The sequence below is a fragment of the Lethenteron reissneri genome, chromosome 8 (genome assembly GCF_015708825.2).
Source record: "Lethenteron reissneri isolate LAM-NWPU_2019-01 chromosome 8, ASM1570882v1, whole genome shotgun sequence".
NCBI classification, from domain to species: domain Eukaryota; kingdom Metazoa; phylum Chordata; class Hyperoartia; order Petromyzontiformes; family Petromyzontidae; genus Lethenteron; species Lethenteron reissneri.
The window spans coordinates 6,149,673-6,163,465 of record NC_083786.1 but is presented as its reverse complement, the minus strand read 5'-3'; the positions used below and the strand labels follow the sequence as shown (position 1 = coordinate 6,163,465).

The 13,793-nt window shown below is 52.2% G+C and overlaps 1 protein-coding gene across 1 annotated transcript; it reads left to right on the top strand.

Annotated features, from left to right (window-relative positions):
* The first annotated feature begins 7,442 nt into the window (after positions 1 to 7,442).
* On the top strand, positions 7,443 to 12,973 carry YPEL5 (yippee like 5). The gene is made up of 3 exons (XM_061579714.1): positions 7,443 to 7,692; positions 8,125 to 8,266; positions 9,175 to 12,973. Exons 2-3 carry the CDS (start codon positions 8,126 to 8,128, stop codon positions 9,397 to 9,399), a joined length of 366 nt encoding a protein of 121 aa, XP_061435698.1. The 5' UTR covers positions 7,443 to 7,692; position 8,125; the 3' UTR covers positions 9,400 to 12,973.
* Positions 12,974 to 13,793: the final 820 nt, after the last annotated feature.

Sequence of the window (13,793 nt, the reverse complement as noted above, 5' to 3'; positions counted from 1 at the left end):
GTGGAGGACTCAGGGGATAGGCTATGGATAGCTAGGGGTATTCCCTGAGTTATACGGGTGAGGGGGCCGCTACCCCCTCTAGGGCTGTCCTGTACTGGCAACTTGTTAAATAAATATACGTGTGCCTCAACTCCGTTGTCAAGCGTCCTCGACGGGTACTTCATCTGGCGTCAGAAGTGGTAAAAATGGAAACGCGCCATACAGCTCGGACCAGGGTACCACAAGAGGAGGACGCCGCGGAGATCGCCGAGCCCGAGACAGAGCAACAAGATGGGGTGCAGCCGGAGCCTGGCGCCTTCTCACCGGGACGTCAGCATGGAGAGGGGCCGCAGCCAGATGCACTACGACTGGCTCACGAACGGCTGGCGGAGCTACTTTATGCCGCTGCCGCCACACTGGAAGGCATTACGCGGTTGGGGGCTGGTGGTCCACCGCAGGGCGAGGAGAACCGGCGGCCGGAGCACTTTCCCGCCATTTCAGCGACTTCACAATTTGAATTTCCCGCCATGGACGCCGCGGCTGTTCGGGGCGTGGCCAGCTTAGACATCGGCTCCGACATCGCCGTCGCCGGGGCTGCAGCGTCATCGCAGCCGAAGGATGCGTCATCGCTGCCGCGACAGGCGATGCCATCGGCCAGTCGCGCCGAGGCACCGCCAAAGGGAGGTGAAAGCAACCTGCGGGAGTCCACATCGACCGCTGCGCTTCACCAAAGGCTGCCCCCGCTGAAGGAATTCATCGGTGCGGAGGGTGACTGGGGCGGCTTCCGGCGACGCTTCCTCGCCCATCAGGAGATGGCGCGGTGGTCCGACGAGGAGGCCCTTTGCGCGCTGCCGGCGCTCCTCGATGGGGACGCGCTCGCCGCACTCACGTCGGCGCCAAAAGAGAAGCGGGCTACACTACCAATGGCGCTACAGCTGCTGGCCGGGGTCTATGGACCTTCAGCCGAATGCCGTCAGCAGTTCTACGATCGCAGGCGGGGTGAAAAAGAGTCGCCTCTGGCTTTCCGGACAAGTCTTCTGGCGCTGGCAAAAACAGCCTTTCCCCGCATGGACGACGACGGCGTGGATGCAATGGTCGCGGAGAAGATCCTCCTCTTGGCGGACGACCTCGACATCGTCGTCATCGCACAAGGGGATGCAGAAATGACCTCCCTCCAGGCTGCGCGACTCCTCCACGCCAACCTTCTGCAGCAGCGGCGAAAGGCAAACAGGGCATCGGCTGGGCGTGCGGTGGCTGCAGCCACCCTTCCGTCAGAAGAACTTTATGCCGTCGACCATCGACGGCAACAGACGACGGGGGCGCGGCCGGGTCGGGACGGGCCGAGGCGTTTCGACCGTCCATCGTCTCCATCGGCGCTCCCGCGGTGCTTCAACTGCGGCATCCGGGGCCATGTCGCCTCGGGGTGCCGTTCTCCTCGACAGCGGGGGACGACGCCTCGACAGGACGCCGGCCCTCCTCTTCCTCCTCCCAAGCTCCAGCACCATGATCCGGCGAGTCGCGGCACCTCACATGTTTGGCCAACGCACCCACCTGTCGCACACTCTCGCACCGTAACGAACGGGGGGCCGGTGGGGCGCTGCGATGGACCGGCGCGGATCACTGCGGGGACTCAAATCGAGCCCGAGCGGTGGTCCGTGTTGGCCCATCGCGTGGTGGCCGCGGCGTCGGGATCGTCGGCCGTGGTCGGTTACATTGATGGGGTGGAGGTACGCATCATAGTCGATACAGGGGCATCGGCGACAATTATTTCGGAACTAATTTACAATATTCTACCGGTGCAGAGCCGTCCTTTGCTACCGGTTAATGTCCCTTTCTATGCCGCTAACGGGGGCTCTCTCGGCATCGTGGGACAGATTCGAGCGCAAATTTCTATCGGGGACATCAAATTGTCGGGGCCGATTTTTGTCTCCTCCTCACTGGCAGTTCCGTGCCTGCTGGGGACGGACTTCTTGGGCAGGATGCCAATTCGTATTTTGATCGACCAAGGATGCATTGAGCTTCCGTCGGGGCGACGTATGGCGTTCCTGCCTTCCCCTGTAGCGACTCGGACGGCGTTCGCGACGGTACCGGCGTTCGTCGTAAAAACAGTGCGTGTGCCGCCGGGGGCACAAATGCTGGTACCTCTTAAACTTCGTAGGCCCTTCGCTAAGGGTGTTGGGGATCAGGGTGTTGTGCTGGGGCCGTCTAGGGCCGGGGTTAATGGGCCTCATTTAATTCCGGCCCAGACCATCGTAAGGGGGGACGAGGATCCCTTCATCGCGGTCCTCAATGTCGGGTCGCAGACAGTAGTGGTTCCCCAAGGGACTGTGCTCGCTCACGCGACGCCGGTGCCCTGCGAGGAACCTGCCGTGAACCACATTGACACTGCTGCTCGGACGCACCCGCATTCGGACGGCGATGAAGGGTGGCTCGACGCGCTTTGTGCGGGATCGACGAACCTGTCCAATTTAGAGCGCCAACGGCTTAGATCGCTGCTAAAGGAATTTTCCGACGTTTTCAGTCGGAATAAATACGATTTGGGTTGTACTCACCTGCTGCGTCACCATATTGACACGGGTGACAGCGCGCCTATTCGCCAAAATCCTTTTCGGTTGAGTCCCGCCGAAAAGGACCATGTCAAATCGGCTGTCGATGACATGTTAGCCGCCGACATTATCTCTCCCTCTACCAGCCCTTGGGGAGCACCGATTGTCCTGGTTAAGAAACAGGATGGCTCATTGCGGTTTTGCGTAGATTTCCGTCGCCTTAATAAGGTTTCGGTTGCCGACGCATACCCGCTCCCACGGATGGACGAATCGCTGGACGCCTTGGCGGGAGCGCGATTCTTCTCCACACTAGATTTACTTTCGGGATTCTGGCAGCTTCCTCTGGACGATGATTCGAAGCCTAAAACCGCTTTCCGTACACCGCACGGCCTGTTCCAATTCAACCGGTTGCCGATGGGCTTACACTCAGCGCCGGCAACCTTCCAGCGGTTGATGGAATTGGTTTTGGCTGGATTGCAATGGGAATCGTGCCTGATTTATTTGGATGACGTAATTGTTTTTGGAAGAACCTTTGACGAACATCTCCAGAGGCTGCGGGCGGTTTTCCAAAGGATGCGGGCTGCTAATTTGAAATTTAAGCCCCAAAAATGCTATTTGTTTCGCGAGTCAGTGCGTTATTTGGGGCACATCGTGGGGCGCTCGGGTATTGCTACCGATCCCGCCAAAACGCAGTGTGTCAGCTCCTGGCCAATTCCGACCTCGGTGGGGGAGGTGAGGAGTTTTATTGGCTTCGCTTCATATTACCGACGGTTCGTCGCTAATTTTGCTACAATTGCCAAACCCCTACATGCTTTGACATCAAAAGGGGTTCGGTTCCACTGGGGTCGGGATGAGGAAGTAGCTTTCTGCTCCCTTCGGGATGCATTGGTGAAGGCTCCTCCTTTGACTTACCCCGATTTTTCGAGGCTGTTTTTGCTCGACACCGACGCGAGCAACACAGGTATCGGAGGCGTGCTTTCCCAGGTGGTTGATGGCGTGGAACGGGTGGTTGCGTACGGCAGTCGGGTGTTGTCTCCAGCGGAGCAAAAATATTGTGTCACCCGTAGAGAACTGTTGGCAATTGTTTTCTTCATCCAACAGTACCGCCCATATCTGTACGGTCAGCATTTCACTGTCCGTACGGATCATGCGGCACTGCAGTACGCCCTGAAGGTTCAACAGCCATCGGGACAATTGTCCCGATGGCTGGAGGTCCTCCAGGATTTCGATTTTGACACCACCTATCGTAAGGGCATTCGCCACACAAATGCGGACGCTCTGTCGCGCATGCCAACCACCTCCGAATGCGCATGCCTCCTGGGGTCGGGGCGTTGCAAGCCAGCTGGGGACATGACGGTTCCAGTCCTGGCGGCCGCCGCCGATGTTGACACATCGCTCCCCGATGAGATCGGGAAACAGGGAAGGGATTCCCTGCTTGGGTTGCCTGTGATTGAGTGGGGACGCCTCCAGATGGAGGACGCCTCCCTCCTCGCGCTGCGTCGTCGCGCCAGGGAGAGGGGGTGTGGGACGGGTGATGCCGACAATTGGGAAATACACGCGGGCTTGCTCATGCATTGGGACGGTAAATCCCACCGTCACCGGCTGGTAGTTCCTGCGGGGTTACGGGGTAAGGTGGTGTGGGCTGCTCATGAGCGCCTCCTCCACCTGGGTACCCAAAAGACCCTCGCCTCGCTCCAGCTGGATTTTTTTTGGCCGGGCATGACACGGGATGTCACGGATCTCCTGGCAGCATGCCCCCGGTGTGCGCAACGCAAACCACCAGCTCGGGAGTCGAACCCGCCGTTGCAGTCCATCACAGTCTCCAGGGTGAACGAACTCGTAGCGTTGGATATCCTGGGGCCGTTTCCCGCCACCCCTAGGGGCAATAGATATTTGCTAACAGGGGTCGAATACTTCACACGCTGGCCTATGGCCTGGCCCCTGGCAAATCAGTCGGCAGCAGCCATCGTGGACGCCTTTGTCCAAGGCTACGTCATGGACAAAGGTGCTCCGGAGCGGCTGCTGACCGACCAGGGTAAAAATTTTTCCGGGAACCTCCTCAAACAAGTCTGTGATCTCCTAGGTACAAAGAAGATTCGTACCTCTCCCTATCACCCACAAACTGACGGGATGGTCGAGCGTCTGCATCGTACCATCACGTCTATGTTGTCGCACCTGGTTTCGGAGTCACAGACCAATTGGGACTTGCAAATTCAAGGGGTCCTGGCAGCATATCGATTGGCCCCCCATGCTGCCACGGGATTTTCACCCTTCTTTCTCATGTATGGTCGCGAACATGACCCACCTGTTCGGGCACAGCTGCAGATCCCCGCGCCTCTAGGTAAAATTAAATTGGACGAGCACGTTAAATTTAACCTTCAAAAGCTAACTGAGGCGCGGGATGCTGCCATGCTCAATTCCCGCATGCGCCAAAAGGCGAATGAGCGCCTCAGACTTGCGCGCGCGCACGTGCTGCAGTGGAAGCCAGGGGACAGGGCATGGCTGCACTGTCCCCAGGTACCGCTTGCGACCTCCTCGAAACTGGTACGGCCATGGCGGGGCCCCGTCGAGGTGGTCGAGGTTTTGCGACCGCAGTGCGTTCGTATCAAGTGGGGGAGGCGCCGGTGGTTCGTTCACCCCTCTAGACTAAAACCCTTCGTTGCGGTGCGGGACTCTGCTCCACACGCGCAGGGCCAAGCATGTGAGGGGTCGACCGACCCGGAGGGTCCGCCTCTGTTGATCTCACCTGACGTCTTGCCGGTTGCCCCGCCCCCAGGTTCTCCCGGAATGACGGGCTCGCGCACATCCCTCACGGGGGATGCCGAGGGTCCCGCCACTCCAATGGCGGACTCGCCTCGGATGGGACAGCGGCCACCGAATGGTCCGCCATCTGAGGTTGGCCCTTGTGACGGGCCTGCGGCAAGGACGCGCGCTAAAATGCGCAGACTCTTATGAAAACACTGGAACGCGAACAAGAAGTGAAAACGAAACGAAAATAAGAAGAAAATTTTTTTTATTTTTTTTGCGTTTTCTGGTACACTTTCGTGTGCTATTGTTGCTGGACGCTGCGTTCGTGTGGCGCTCTTGGCGCGTTGTTGTATTATGGCTGTGTGTGTGTGTGCGTCTTGTGTGCGTGTTGTGCGTGCGCTGAGGGTTCCGGGAAATGTACATATCTTGCCTCTACGGATTTCGTATTTATTCGGGGGGGGGGGCGCGTCGGTTTGTTCTCCCTTTAGGGGCATTGTTAGTGTTGTTGTTTAATTCTCGTTCTGTTAAATGGAAAAAAAAATGGGGCACACACGGGGGGAGTCAAGGGGTAAAGATTCATTTGTTGAAATTGTTGCAGCCGGGACGGCTGCGAGCTATGCGGGGGGGAGTGATGTAGGGACGTTGGAGAGAGGGCCGTTATGCATGGCAGCCTATGGGAAAGAAACACAGTGGGCGGGGCTACGTGTGTGCACAGGGAGATGCCCTCTGCGACGTCCGAGCCAGACACCCTGGGGGGGGGCTGGTTCGGCGTTACGATCCCCCGGGGCCCCACCCCTCAAGGAGGGTTGGGTATAAAAAGGGGTCGTTATATGGGCTTAGTCAGTTATGTTATAGTTAAGCTAAGAAGTCGGAAGACGTCGTAGCTAGAGCCCTGGACTCCCCCTGATCGCCGCCCTTATCAGGGCCCCACGGGATCAGGCTCGAGCCAGTGGCGTGGTCCCGTGAACCAGAGCCAGTGCTCTGGGACTCCGGGTACCGAGCCCGATTACCAGTGTCGGGCCAGACAGCCTCCCCTAGCTCTTAGTGGAGGACTCAGGGGATAGGCTATGGATAGCTAGGGGTATTCCCTGAGTTATACGGGTGAGGGGGCCGCTACCCCCTCTAGGGCTGTCCTGTACTGGCAACTTGTTAAATAAATATACGTGTGCCTCAACTCCGTTGTCAAGCGTCCTCGACGGGTACTTCACATACAATCCCCTTCAGATTTCTCTCTAAGTCCGTCACTCCCTGGGAGTCCTGTTCCGGCTTATGACGGTGCTCCGATTAAATTATTACAAATAGATCCCTTAAGCTCACGGTACATGTGAACGAATTGCGTAAAATTCGATGTTTTCCCAATTCTACGTCAAATATTTGCGACTCATCCTGACATGATGATATTAACCAAAATTAAACAAAAATAATATTTAATTGAATTGTGGTAATTGTTTATTATCGAGGTAAGCAAATCGTAACATTCGGTGCCAGGGGACCCTCCTGACAGATAGTCTTGCAACTCAGTGAGACTTTTTTTGTAGGTACTGTAGTAAAAAATGTTTTGTTATATGCTGTGTTTCAAACGAGGACAAAGAGTGTTCCATTTCAACTCCCGCACTCATTAATGGGAATTGTCCAAACATCTGAAAGCGATAGGACCCTCTTGAAGAGTAGCCTTTCAACTCCGAAGGTTTAAACCGAGTTTGCTTTGCTTAAACAAATTATGATCAATATTTATCTCTAAAGGCAATTGTCTGATAAGAAAATATATTTTAGTTGTATACACAGCACGAGGGTTCTGATTATGTTTGCCTTAAATTCAGCGAGGATTACAGCCGAGTTTGCTTTGCTTAACCCAAAACCCTCTATTATGGAGGATTACATAGTTAATTTGTTTCAAACAAAGGTCACTGCTGCGAAAAATTTAGCATCACACCGAGTCCATCTCCCTCCCACACGAGGACGGCAGTCACTCATTAATGGCACTGGCCAACCATTCCAGTGAAGGACTCTGCTTGAGAAGATTCTTGAGACTCGGCGAGGTTTCCTTGGGCAATCCGGCAAGAAGAAAATAAATAAATGCATTTCTATAAATACCCCGTCGAGATCACAGAGTCCCTGATACCCCCACTCTAGCTCCACCCCGCAAATCCGCTCCGCCCCCACGTGTTTATTTTCGCGGATTTTTCACAGCTGATCGCGGTCACGCGCACGCGCACCGACCAATGGGCGCGGCGCTTGGGCGTGACGTCATCGTGTTGACGTTGCCTTATATGGTGCGGCCATCACAAAGCTACTCAGCCGACGCCGTCTTCGCCGCCTCGGACCGAGAGCTTCGCCAGGCGACTTCTGGGATTTATATTTTGGGATTTATTTTTCTTTACGGAGATTACGCGAGCGTCCATTGATCCGCAGCTCCCAGGCGAGTTCGTGAGGCGCGGCGCGAACAGTCGACACCGCCCGGAGACGCCCAGCCGTGCGCGGGGCCTTTGCGGCCTGGTTTCATACGGGCCCCCGTGTGTTGTCTGCCCGCTCCTCGCAGCTTTCGAGCCGCTTCGTGGGCGGCAGTGACGCTGTGCCGAACGGCAACTGTCATGTTGATGTCGTCGACGCGGATGTGCTAATGTTGGTTTGTGATTCCCTGTGAGAGTGGTTGCGGCTGTGGTGATGTCTAAACCGTTGTTAGTTCATTTTAAAGAGCCACGTCGCTTATTGACGTTGAGATCAAAGGAGAGCTGGGGGCGTGGAGACGGTGGTTGTTTGGGCTGCGGTGGGGGATCGCGGTGTTCCCGTGGTACAAAGAGTGGTTTCATAACCGTATTAACTAACAGCGCTGTGTGGCGCGTGCGGGCAGGATGGGTCGCATTTTCCTGGACCACATCGGCGGCACACGGCTCTTCTCGTGCGCGAACTGCGATACGATCCTGACGAACCGCTCCGAGCTTATCTCCACGAGATTCACAGGGGCCACGGGACGCGCCTTCCTCTTCAATAAAGTACTTGTACTGCCCCATGACCACACGCACTGCGGGATACGATTGTGGGGTTCAAAATGCGACCTCTCGCTTGTGTTATTGTCTTTGAGTTCGTTGGAGACATGGCGCACACAAAGGGGGATAGAATGAACACACCGTGGGGGTACATTACACGGACACTGAGCGAAACGACACACTAGGACACGCGATCCACACAATGGGACACACTACCCAGACAGTGGGAGAAACGACCCGCACAGTGGGTGAGATGAGCCGCAAGCTGGAAGACACGACCAACACATTGGGACACACAACCAACATTGGGAGACACGACCATCACACTGGGAAACATGAGCCACACACTGGGAGATACGTCCAACACACTGGGAGACATCACCCGCACACTGGGAGACACGACTCGTACACTGGAAAACACGATCCGCACACTGGAAGACACCACCAACACACTGGGAGATATGAGACACACAATGGGGGATATGACACTACATTGAGAGGCATGACAAACACAAATTAGAGACATGGCGTACAAAATTGTTATGATTGAACACGTTGGGATATGACACATGCACCGAGAGACATGATGGACATACCCTGTGAGACATGAATCCCAGAGAACACGACATTAAGATAATAATACATAATGGCCAATGGGAGAAACGACACTCGGGGACACGGCACCTACACACAAGGAGGTTTCATCATGGAACAGATTCAGCTGTAATGGGTTTATTGACTGAAACGACGATACAAAAACTGAGACCCGACCTTGGGTGATAGGTGACATGACATTCAGACCCAGGATTATAGCACCCACATCTGCAACATAGACAAATCAACTATTGGTGTAACCCTTAAAGCGCCGACAATGAGTGACCCCTGCGTTGTGTGCCGGCGCATGCCCCGGGCAGGTGGTGAACCTGTCGTTCAGTGAGGTTCAGGACCGGGTGATGCTCACGGGCCGCCACATGGTGCGTGACGTGAGCTGCAAGAACTGCAACAGCAAGCTGGGCTGGATGTACGAGTTCGCCACCGAGGACAACCAACGCTACAAGGAGGGCCGCGTGATCCTGGAGCGCGCTCTCGTGCGAGAGAGCGAGGGATTCGAGGAGCATGTCCCCGCCGACGGCTCGTGAGGGGAGATGGGAGGGCACCGTCGCACGCACGCGCAGCTACAAACGCACGTCAACACACAAACAGGGTCAATGGTTATCTGTGGAAGCAGTAACGTTGGTTTAGCAAATCGTGTAGGCCAGGGCTTAATTGCAGCAAGGTCTGTTTGGGTTAGCGACCTAGAAAATGTTTCTGCAACCGGTAAACCTCTTCCTATGGCTGTGGATGTTATGTGCCACCTACTTCAGACTACCAGCAAGCGGGAAACTGTTCAGTGAGAAACTAAGCCTCAGGTGTTGGTGTCTGGAAGCGAAAGAAACATTTTCCCTTGAGTTAAATCTAAATTTTCGCATTGTGGAGCTCGTAGAGTCAGTCGGGGCATTCCACCAGCCTCACGCATTGATTTTGCTGTTCCGTACGGGCAGTTGAAAGATACTTTCCCCATTTAGTTTCATTGAATACGTTCACTTCTGATAGGAAACCCTCAGGGAAACCTGACTCCTCTTGCAACTTACAGTTCCAGGCGCTGCCAGAACCTCGCTTCAGAACATTTTAACTTATTAAATGTGGAGACATATTTGCCTCATTTTTATAAAATGGGCAACGACTCAAATTTATGACGTTTTGATAGCTTGAACTTTGCGCTTCTGCATATTTCTATTTGCCTGACACACAAGGGCTCATTGGCTGCATAGCTCTTAATAACGCGGGGTAATTTTGCGTAAATCAAGACGCAGAGCATGCGGTTTGACGACGTCTGCAGAACTGCAGTCGTTTGCATGCCTTTGCACTTCCCTCCTGATTTATGCGCTTGCCCTTCAGTCATTTTTTTTAGTCTGGTATCTAGATCTACAGCAACACACATACATTATATACATCTGTTATACGTATCTGCATCGAACGTTGCTTCGAATGTCGGGCAATAGAGTGCATTTGTCAATAGGCAATTAATGTTAGCTGAACTGATTTATTTAGTTGATTTAAGACGTACAGTATATGAAACTAAATGTAAACTGGCTGGTTTACCCTGTATGTTTATTAAGTGGTAGAGGGTAAAGTGTTATGTGTACAAGATAGCTGTCAGTGATGTGTTGATGCATTTTCTTTAGCAATGAACAGGTGACGATAGTGCGATCGTTAGGCGGTAGCCGGGGGGTTTAGTTGCTTTAAACTAGCGAGGGCCAGGTATGATGCCGCTCGAGCCCCTGCCGCACACACCTGCATGATCCGTGCTGCCTGATGGATCGCGTTAGTCAGACATGGCTCTGAATTTGGCTAAAATAAGCTAGTACCGAAACGCTCCTAAAACATTTTGTCTCGAGTCTCTCACGCATTCTGATGCCTCGGAGGACAGCTCTCGAGCAATTGCGCAAAATTAAAATGATTTGGCAGTGCACCAATTCTATAATTAAACAGTTCGAACCCGAATGTTTCTTTTTAGGAGCAGCTTAAAGTGTCAACACACCATATTTATTGAAACGTGCACGGTTTTCACGTTGCCTTGGATAGGCTGTACAATGTAGGATTGTTCACACCTCTTGCTCCGGTCAGATCGGAACAAATTGTCCCCTCCTGCCTTGCCCCTTGCCTTCATCGTGAGCTATCATAAATCCACTGCTGGATGAAAGTCTCCCCAAGATCAAGCATGTTAACTGTGACTAGCCTAATGCGTTACATGTATATTTGTATATTAACATAATATATATTAATACAAATACATTAACCCCTCTGGGTCCTTCTCACATGGAGGCACACGCTGATGATGTCACCTTCCCCTATTTAAGACAGAAAAACAGGAAGACATCTTCACACTTCTGCCAAAATACCTGAGGGTGCCAGTTGTAATCACCAGCAAAACATCCTCAATTGTAAACGTTGTTGGCTTGCTCTCCGTTTTGTTCACGTCACAAACCTTACAAATTGGCTGTGCCAGGTGGAGGTGAATGAAATTTTACTCTTGGCCAGTTTGTGGTCACAGTGCCTGAGATCAGCCTCGGGCAATGAGGTGCCCACATTGCCCAGGCAGATCACTCTACGCTGATAATTTTATTGGGGAAGGTGATTGGGACCATAAAATTGCTGGGTTTATTTTTTCATCCAGTGGTGTATTGACCATGGCCGGTGATTGAAAATTAGGTTCTTGAAAATGCAATGGCTAGACAACCTGTAATGATTATGTCATTCAAGACTGACATATTTTTCAAGTTTTTACATTTAGGGTGCAGTGAGTAAGAAGAGTTGCGTTCACTCGTGGAGTAATTTATTCAGATTTGAAACTCCAGTGAGTGCCGGTCACATTATGTAGGTGGCCCACTCCTGTGTAGACAGTGTGCATACTTATATATATTTATTTCAGTGGAACAAATCACCAAGGGACTTGTCATGATCACAATCCAGGAAACAAATGCCACAATCATTAACACTGCCTGAGAAAATTTTATAATAACGTTTCAGGCAATGTCCCTACATCAGCGAAGAGCTGACATGGTGAGTAAATATCCAAATAGCCAGTTCAGATACCGATTTAGACATTTTAACTGTGCATACCAGTACAAGATGCAGTGTCTCATGGGTCATAGGCAAGTAATGTTCGTCGCAATTTATCAAGGTGTGCATGCAGTGAAATTGAAATGGCACCAACTTAATATCGAATGGTCCCAGAAAAACCCCTGTTCATAAGCGTCAGGATGCCATCGTGGTGTAAGCACACTGGACTGAGAATCCGAGATGTTGCCGGTTAAATCTCCCAGCACAGCTGTTGAACCATTGGGTAAAGTTTATTAAACCCCCACATCCTCTGTCCATCTAGCAGTATAGGTACATCACAGCCAGTCCACAGGAGGCCCTGTTTATTCGGGTAAAGTTCGGGTACTCTCATTTCTCAGATATCTGGCCAACATGGAAAAGTAGGCAAAATACCCTCCAAAGGACTTTCGACTAAGGCTCCATCTCGTAGGGAGGTCTTTTGGCCAGCAGTGGTGTGAGAAAGCATTTGCAGGTCCTTCCGCTTTACCTTTTACCAGAAGCGTGTATGTGTCTGAGAGGCTCACCGATTATACTCCTCATGAGGCTGATTATATAGTTTGATTAATTTGACTCCTCCCAAGGCCAGGTGTTCATTATAAAACGTGTTGAGAATAATTGTGTCGGGATTATAATGGGGTGCGGTGTCCCAAATTTAGGACTGCGGAGGCAAGTTAACAACCACTTGAAGTGTAATTTGGCCTTGCTGGCCTTTAACAAAAAAATCGTTGTTTTTGATCCAGACAAAATGCCTGGTAAATATAATTTTACAAAGGAGTTCAACTCCTTGAACTGGACGGCATTGGTGGCAACAGTGTTTCGCAATCTCAGAGCTGTGGCTTTTGTTGCAACTGCCACCACCACCATTTGGCTGAGGGGATGTCTGTAGCCGATTGCGAATTATTTGCCTTCTATGTTAAGTGCAACGTGTATGTAAGTTGGGCCACAGTTATACACACACACAGAGCATAGTACATAGTATTGTGTACCCTGGTTTGCATTAGGCAGGGTGTTTATATTTAGTTTGGTCGTGTGAAATATGTTGGAATATAAAATAAATAAATTTTAAACATTCCCTTGCGCGGCTTGTAGTTCTTTGTACCATGGTTCTGTTCACTGTAGCTTAAAGCGACTGCCTTCAACCAACCCCTAAGACGAACACTACTTTCATCCATCAGTGAATTGATCATCGTCATCAACCATTATCGACACTTGGAGCCACTCACGTCCACTGCTTTGTTTCACAATTATGGCCCCCTTCTGGGAGGCTTGCCCATAATTGAGCCATGCCTTGAGTCACCTTTGTGCTGTACAGGAACAGCTGCGAATTGGGCAGGGTTTCCCAAACTCCTCGCGACCCACCACGCGTTTAACCAATTAACTCCCCTAACAAATACAAATTAACTCGTTCCACGCTGCACCCGCCCGATGATTGGTAATCGCGTGCCACGTGGTGCATCATGCAATTTACGCCGGCATCGTCACGTGTAACACGTGCGCACGCACACACTGAAATCTCAATCTTCAATTTAATTGGCTCGATTAACGCACCGCGTTAATTACCGCGCGGTACAAGTTCTATTATGATTAATGCTGACCACAGTGGTAAAGAAAGCATCAATAATGAGCCAGTGCCCGTCAAGCGATCTCGCAGGAAAATACGCATTAAGGCGAGAATGAGTCTTCTCTTGCCGGGGACAGGCATGTGAAATTGCCGAATTTCCCAATTAACAATGGGATCCAAAATGTTCCGGAAGATGGGTTCGCCATTGATTCGTGTGGCTGATGTTGTTGCAGAATAACAACTACAATTTCACATTCAGGTGGCCAAGCCAGGCAACATCGTCCAAGGATCAGCGGAGTTGTATCACCGTGATGTCTCCTTTGTATTTGT

What these genes read in the sequence shown, in the direction of transcription:
- YPEL5 (XM_061579714.1), top strand. Translation starts at nt 8,126, where the DNA reads ATGGGTCGCATTTTCCTGGACCACATCGGCGGCACACGGCTCTTCTCG. An exon ending in GCGCCTTCCTCTTCAATAAA is followed by an intron (nt 8,267 to 9,174) that starts GTACTTGTACTG and finishes TGCCCCGGGCAG; the next exon opens with GTGGTGAACCTGTCGTTCAG.